Source organism: Lutra lutra, chromosome 1, assembly GCF_902655055.1.
Source record: "Lutra lutra chromosome 1, mLutLut1.2, whole genome shotgun sequence".
In the NCBI taxonomy this organism is placed as follows: Eukaryota; Metazoa; Chordata; class Mammalia; order Carnivora; family Mustelidae; genus Lutra; species Lutra lutra.
In genome coordinates, this window is record NC_062278.1 from 168,818,174 (window position 1) to 168,826,052 (window position 7,879).

At 43.1% G+C, this 7,879-nt stretch overlaps 1 protein-coding gene across 4 annotated transcripts in view; it reads right to left on the minus strand.

Annotated features, from left to right (window-relative positions):
* The window catches only part of TSEN2 (tRNA splicing endonuclease subunit 2), a 41,491-nt gene extending 34,133 nt beyond the window's left edge, over positions 1-7,358 (minus strand). The window contains exons 1-3 of one of the 4 annotated variants that reach the window (XM_047744388.1): positions 7,278-7,358; positions 1,722-1,923; positions 110-191 (exon numbers count right to left, since the gene is read on the minus strand). In XM_047744388.1, coding sequence (XP_047600344.1) covers positions 110-191; positions 1,722-1,910 — 271 coding nt within the window. In that variant the 5' untranslated portion in view covers positions 1,911-1,923; positions 7,278-7,358. Of the gene's footprint in view, positions 1-109; positions 192-1,487; positions 1,597-1,721; positions 1,940-3,003; positions 3,027-7,277 lie in introns of those variants that run through there. The other 3 variants (XM_047744386.1, XM_047744397.1, XM_047744407.1) reach the window with 3 other exon arrangements.
* Between the last annotated feature and the right edge of the window lie 521 nt (positions 7,359-7,879).

A 7,879-nucleotide genomic window follows, 5' to 3' on the forward strand; every position in this document is an offset into this window, starting at 1 on the left:
TGTGCATGTTATGTCTTCTCCAGAGAATTTTCCCATGTAATCTAAAGTGTAAGATCAAAGATGAAAAAAAAATAATTTGCCAAACGAACTGAATGAGGTACACGTTTACCTTTCCACTTAGCAATGAGCTTAGGATCTGAAATTGTGAAGTTTGGACGGCTTCTAGACAGGATACCTTTTCCAAAATAACCCTTCCAGGAAAAGAGAAAACAAAGTTAGTTCATGTTTAGTTACCATTTTTATAGCTGATGGAAAATAACTACTTGAGTTAACAAGAGATTCATTCTATTTTTCTTAGCTTTACATTTTCCTTCTGATTAATGATTACTAATGAAGATCTTAGCATTTATTTCTGATTGTTTGAAGAGTTCTAGTAAGCTTTCAGTACACCTTATGTGTCTTAACCTAATGATTTCAGTCTGGGTTTGGTAAGCTTAAGGCAATGGGACAGGCAGAGGCAGGGCCTTAGCCTAGAGCCCCATTTCACAAGGATCAGTGCCACCTGCTGTATCCCACTTTGAGAAGGTGGCTACAACCTATGTATTTTATATAAAAATGTTTAGAAAAGACATTTTATTTATTTTTTATTTTTTTTAAAGATTTTATTTATTTATTTGACAGACAGAGATCACATGTAGGCAGAGAGGCAGGCAGAGAGAGAGAGAGAGAGAGAGAGAGAGAGAGAGAGGAGGAAGCAGGCTCTCCACTGAGCAGAGAGCCCGATGCGGGGCTCGATCCCAGGACCCTGAGATCATGACCTGAGCGGAAGGCAGAGGCTTTAACCCACTGAGCCACCCAGGTGCCCCAGAAAAGACATTTTAGAGAGGAAGTAGATCAGTGGGTGACATGGGCTGGAAGTGGGAGCAGGGATTAAGTGCAATGGTACAAGGGAACTTTTTGTGGTGATGGGAATGCTCCACAACTGGACCATAATGGTGATTGCACAACTCTATGAATTTACTATAACTACTGAATTACACATTTACAATGAGTGAATTTTTATGGCACTAAATTATACCTCAATAAAGCTATTTAAAAAATGCTCCCAAGTTGGGGCACCTGGCTGCCTCAGTTGGTACAGCATGTGACTCTTGAGCTCAGGGTTGTGCGTTCAAGCCCCCTGCTGTGGGTAGAGATTACTTAAAAAAAAAAAAAAAAAGCCTCCAGTACTGGCTATGGATGGGGGTGAGGTGGGGAGGAAGCAGGCTACCAATCTCAACCTGAACCTAACATGGGCAGAAAACACAAAAACTAGAACTTGTTCTCATCTAAGAAGAGGTCTCATCACAAATAAGGAACCAGAGTACATACTGAAGCCTCACCTATCTGTGAGCCAGAACAACACGCCACTCTGTGTTTACCTCTGGAGATGGAGTGGGAGAGGGGAATTTTTACTTTTTACCCATTAGATTTCTGTAAATTGCTTGACATTTTTATGAACATGCATGGCTTTTATAACTGAAAGACAAGAAAGGCCAATGCACGACCTTACTATGTTGTTGCAATGTGGGTTCAAGGGTGGGGGAGTAGTCTTCCTCATTAACATATGGCTTCCGGGCACCTGATTCAAATTGCACAGTTCTCTCCAACACTGGACTGAATGGCAAGAAAAGAATATGGGTCAATTATGGTTTGCTTTTGGGAGTGAATGGGGGGGAAGCAAAAAGGATAGCTGGCTCAGGGCTGTCAAAAGCAGCCATGTCAAAGCCTCTAACACTTACTCTCCCATAGAGCTGCTCCATATCTTCTGCGTTCCTCACAATTACATTGTTGTTTATCAGCTCTGCTGTGAACACTTTGAAGTCTTGCTTAGGCCCACAGTCCTGACCAAAAGGGATGGGCAGTGGAGACTCGTAACTCTCATACACTCTTCTTTTCCGCTTTGGGGCACGGAAAACTGCTTCTGCCATTTCTCAAGGGTAGCTGTTTTTAAAAGAGTATAATAAGGAGAAAGAAATAGATAGCCAATCCATAACTATGTTGACCAAAAATGGGGATGCATTTATCTCTAGGCTCAGAAAACTTTGTGGTCCATGTGAAAAATAAAATATTTAGAAGCAGTGTACTAAAAGAAGGAGTAATGAGAACATTTTGTACAAGCACTACAAATCCCAATCACCTAAAATATCTCAATTCCCAAAACCGTGCTCAAGAAGTCAGTAATGATATTTCTAATTATCATGGACAAGACTGAGGCCTAGTGGCATGTCTGAAGTCATAATGCCAGGCAAAAGTCTACTGATAGCAAGCACAACAGGATTCCTGTTCTTTTGCTCAGACAACAGACATTTACTGAGTATCTACCAGGGCCTCATTATAATCAGAGGTGTTGGCTATATAAAGATAAAGCCAAAAAAGACACTGTCCTCAAAGAATTAAATCTAGTCAGTATTTTTATTTTCCAAAATAAAAGGACCTTAAAATACATTCTAAACATTAGGTCAATCATCTTCTAATTTATAAGGTAAATTAATAAGTGATAACAGCAATGACAGAAACCGTTATTTCAGGGTTTGTTATGTACCACCAAATGTGAGTGGCAAAGAGCACGAACTCTAAAGCTAGAATGCCAGGACTGAATTGGCTTTACGAGTCCTACCTGTGTAATTTGGGGCAAAAGATGCTTAATCTCTCTGTGCTTTGGTTTCCTCATTTGTGAAATAAGGATGAAAAACAGATTCTATCTTAGAGTTAAGACCCCATAAAGGGCCGAGAACAGTACCTAGTACATAATGAGCTTCACGCATGTATTTGCTTTAATTATCATTATGGGGTGAGCACTACCAATTCTGGTTTACAGATGAAGAAAACAGGTTCAGGTCGGAGAGATTTTGTAAAAGGTCCGTTCAGATGATCCCAGGTCTGTTGAATTTCAAAGCCTACACTCTTCTCACGGGGCTCTGCTGTGAGCATAGGCAGCATCTCCCACCCACCCTCCTTGTCTGAAGGCCCACTATTTCTCAAGGTTAGGAGCCAAAGGGTTCCAGAGAATTATGGAATTACTTAGCCAAGACTGTCCTTGTCTGTCCTTGTCTTAGTCCTGAGCCAGTGTGCACTCAGCACTCTGAGGAAGTACAGGAAGCCAAAGTCAGTACCTCTCCCTTCCAGGCCTTATACTCAATCTGAAGAGACAAAACAAGCACATAACACACACGAAAGCAAACTGAAGGTAACACAACAGGCTACAATTTCATAATGGCTAAAGGAAGGAAATGAAGTTGAGTGCACCGTGTGATAAAGAAAAAGAGCCACAGCAGATATATCTAACTTAGGAAAATTCAACCACATGCAAAGGGGGAAAATGTAAACAGTGCAAGCGTCTGGGCCAGGCACTCCACTCTCCCAACAGATGCCCTGGAATGAGAGGGTAGACTCGAATTTGCTGCTCCCTTCGTCCCGGCCCAGTTTGATTTAAGTGGAGAGCAGATCCAGTGCTTGAAAATACAGTTTTCACGTTTCATCTACATGGACCCAAGAGAAAAAAGTAAAACTGCTTATTAAAATGCCTCCTGCACTTAATACCAGGATCCATTGGGCAATGGATGCAACCAAGCCTGAAACAGCCAGTGATGGTGGCCAAATCTGTGGAAGGTAAGTGGTTTTATGGGTTCGTGACCATTAAAAAGAAATTGAATGCCTTGTCCAGTGTGTGATGATACCTTTATCTGCCTTCTCAAAGAAACTGAGGAATTAGATGAGGACAAAGGAAAATACAGAACAAGCAAGAGTTACAGAAATTGAAAAACCAATTACAAAGATAACTGTGAAAAATAAGAATCACCAAGTTGGAACCTTCATAGAAATAACCAAGTATGCTAAGCAGCAAACACTAGAGTAATTTTTTAAATAAGATCCCTCAATGGAATTACATACCGAGCATGACTCATATATACATTATACACATGCTATAAAGCCTTTATAACAAGCCATGTATGTTGGATGTTAATGGGCAATTAAGAGATTTTCTTCCAAGAGCATTTTAACTAAATTTTCACTTGCTGACTTATCCCTCAATCCAAGCTGATGATCACATTTCGTATTCAGAAGAAACAGCAATAAAAAAAAAAAAAAAAAGAAGAAACAGCAATTTATCCTAAAACTTAAACAATGCTATGTCAGCTTTTTTGAGGCAGGATGTTTGAATCTAGTGAGAAACTTTCTAGGCATTTTCAGGAACAAGTTGAACTTTTATGAGATTTTTCACTTTTGAAACTTAACTTCTGGTTAGTATATGCTACTTGTATATGCTACATTTGGAATTTTTTGAATGAAAAAAAAAAAGAGGAAATGTTAAATGGCTAACTTCAAGAACTTCCAATTAAATTCTCTCGAACAAGTGACAATGAAGTCATAATTTGCCTGGTTTGGAACTTTCCCTCAGATTGCTGCTATATTCTCCTTATTTTTTTTCAAGATGTTTTTTTAAAAATATATATTTATTCGACAGTCAGAGATCACAGGTAGGCAGAGAGGCAGGCAGAGAGAAAGAGGCTGAGCAGAGAGCCCGATGTGGGGCTTGATCCCAGGACCCTGAGATCATGACCTGAGCCAAAGGCAGAGGCCCAACCCACTGAGCCACCCAGGCACCCCAATATATACTCTTTAAGAAAAAAGCAAGAATGAGCTAGGACACTTGATGGCAAGAACTCTGTATTCCAACCCAAGTGTGTGTGACAGAAAGGTTCCTGCCACAAAATCTTCCCTGCTTTCCACAAAACCTCAAAGTCTGGTGGTGTCACCTCTGCCCATGTGGCAGGAAAGGCTTCAAGAATCTGGCTCATAGGACTCCTAGATATGCAAACCTGCCATTATTATCATGCGACCTTGCACAACCCACTTAAGCTCTCTGAGCTCTGTTTCTTCATCTTCAACTTGAATAGGACTGGAAAACAGTTTGGAAGTCACTCAAAGGTTAAACACAGAATAACCATATGATCCAGCGATTCCACTCCTTGGTACAGATATAAGAAAACTAAAAACATGTTCATGCAAAAATCCATACCGGAATGTTTAGTGATTTATCATAGCCAAAAAAACCCAACAACAAAAAAAGTGGTAACAACCCAAATGTCCCTCAACAGATGAATGGATCAATGAAATGTGTTGTATCCATATATAATGGATTACCAGCAATGAAGGAACAAAGTGCTGATACATGCTACAGTGTATATGAAGCTTGAAAGCATCACCCTAAGTGAAAGTAGTCACAAAAGACCACATATAAGACCATTAATAAGAAATGTCTGCAATAGCAAATCCGTAGAGACACAAGTGGATTAGTGATCACAAGGTGCTGACGGAAGGGAGAAATGAAGAGCAACTGCTAATAGGTACAGATTTATTTTTGAGGGTGATGAAAATGTTTTAAAACTGGATTGCAGTGGTGGTGATGGCTGCCCAACTGTGAATATGCTAAAATCACCAAATTGTATATTTTACAAGGGTGAGTTTTACGGTATGTGAATGGTCTCAATAAAACTGCTACTTAAAAAATTCAATAGGACAAACCAAATGATCTCTAGTTTCATGGTTTTGTGAAGGAATTGTCTTGTGTTGAATTTGAAAGGCAAAATGGGGGAGAAAGGACTGACTTCACTATCTTCCATTATCTGCATTAGGCATTTAAGATATGTTTCTTTAGTGCCATGAGAGGAGAACAGCATAATGTAAGATGTGGCCTGTGAATAAAATTAGAAGAGGTAATTATCAGTAGGTACGACAAGCCAGGCACGGACTGTGCCATATGCTACACACATGGGTACTACTATCCTCTTTCACAGACAAGGAAACAGGCTTAGAGAGGGCCAATCATTTGCCCAAAGCCCCAGTGCACAGAGACATAGCATAGTAAGAAGACTGGCCTTAAAGAGACCCATGTCTGAACCACACACGTATGTATAGGAATGACTGGGCCAGTTGTCAAGGGGTTTGGAAGGTGAAGGCTGGTTTAGACTTGGAGTCAACGCAGAGGCTCAAGCAGGGAATGAGAACTGAAAAGAGATTAATTAACTCTGGGTGGTATACAATAGTGGCTCTCAAGCTTGGGTGCCCGTAGAATCACCTGGAGAAATCTTAAAACTCCTAATGCTCAGAGCTTAATTGCAATTATATCAGAAATTCTGGGGTGGGACCCAGATGATTTCAGCAGTAGCCAAAATTGCCAGCTACTGGTGACAGGATAGCCTATTCAAACTCACTTAATCCCAACAGCTCCCTAAGTATACTCCCATTGTTCAGAGCAGGAAAGGGACTCAGAGGGGCTGAGTGCTAGGCACCTGTAAGGGATTGTTGTTTCTCCTTTCCCAACCCAGGACATACTTGACTCCAGACACAAGAAGTATAAGTGCATTTACTTTACTATCAAAAGCAGGGCTTGCTCCTTATTCTTCCCTTGAGCAGACAAGCTAACACTGTTTAGGTATTCAGTAAATGTTTATCCAAACAAAACAAGCAAAACAAAAACGGGGGAGGTAGCTCCATTTAATTTTCCAATCCCCTGGAAACACCTTGCCAAATAAACCTGGTTAAAAAACCTCCCACCCAGTAAAGCTCACCTTCTCCCAATTAAAAAATGTTTGAAGCTCCAACGGTGTACCTCCTGGGATAAGGGAGGCAAGGATGAAAGGGACAAGGCAAACAATCCAGACCCTGGGGAGCTCTCAAGTCATAACCTGAGACTAAGCCACATCAACAAACGATAACCCTTTGAAGGTTGTTGTGAGGATTAAGTGGGTTAACTGTGTGAAGGCGAAGGAGCCTCGTACTGGGCCTGTCATGTGCAAGATGCTAGCCAGACGGGGGCTGCAACTGCAATATGTGACTGCACACAAGCCAGAAGGTATTAAGGGCCCACGAAATTCTAACTCCCTGCCTTACTTCATCCCTCTGCGGATTTCCTTGAGCGCCCCCCGCCCTTCAACAACTGCACTAGCTGCTGAGGATCCTCTCGGGCAGAGACGGGTGTCCAATACACCTCTACGTCCCCAGCCCCCAGCACTGAACGCGGCATCCTGTTCTTGGGAAAGAACGAAGAGAAGTGCAAAGGGCTACAGGTGCTGGAAGAACCGGAGAGGAGCTAATTCCGGTGGAACCAGGAAACCTGGCTCCCCTGCCCGGCCTACTCTGGGGCGGCTGTGCAACCCGGGGAGTCTCTACGCCCTTTCCGCTCTCGCTCTTGAGAGCTTTCAGAGAAGGCGCCGTCGCCTCTCACACCCCGAGACGTGGCCACCGCGCTCAGCGCCACCGGACACCCCCAGCAGCTCGCCCGGGCGCCTTACCTTCCTTAGCCCCACGCGCTCGTCGTTACCCCGGTAACGCCGGCGGGTGGGCGGTCACCGCCGCCGTCAAGCAGTGCGGCCGCAAAGCCGGGCGAATGCGCAGCCGCAGAGTCCTCGGGCATGCCTGCCGGGTCTTTGCGGAGAGCGCGTGCGCAGAAGCCGCGCCTACTCCTGACCTTTGGCCGGGTGTAAGCGAGTTGTCCTACCTACCCTTCCTGGGGTCGTACGGATAGCCTCCTGCATAGGTGCCACTTTTGTTTAATTCTCACAGCAGTCTCGCAACATTCGTTTTACGTGAGATCCCAAGTTACTTGTCCTATGTCACATAGCTAGGAGGTGGAAAAGAGACTCTAACCCAGGCTTGAAGATTTAGAGTTTGTCCCGGGGTGGGGGGTGGGATAGTTGAGGCCAACAGATTTTATTGTACGGCCTAGCCCTGGAAAAACCAAACCAAACTAAACCAAACCAAACCAAAACAAAACAAAACAAAACAAAACAAAAGGGTCTGTAAGCATAGCCCTGACGCTGTCCTCAGCTTTCTCAGTGTAGATGTATAAGCAGCAGCATGCCGGGAACCTGTAAGGAAGCACCCTCTCGCAGAC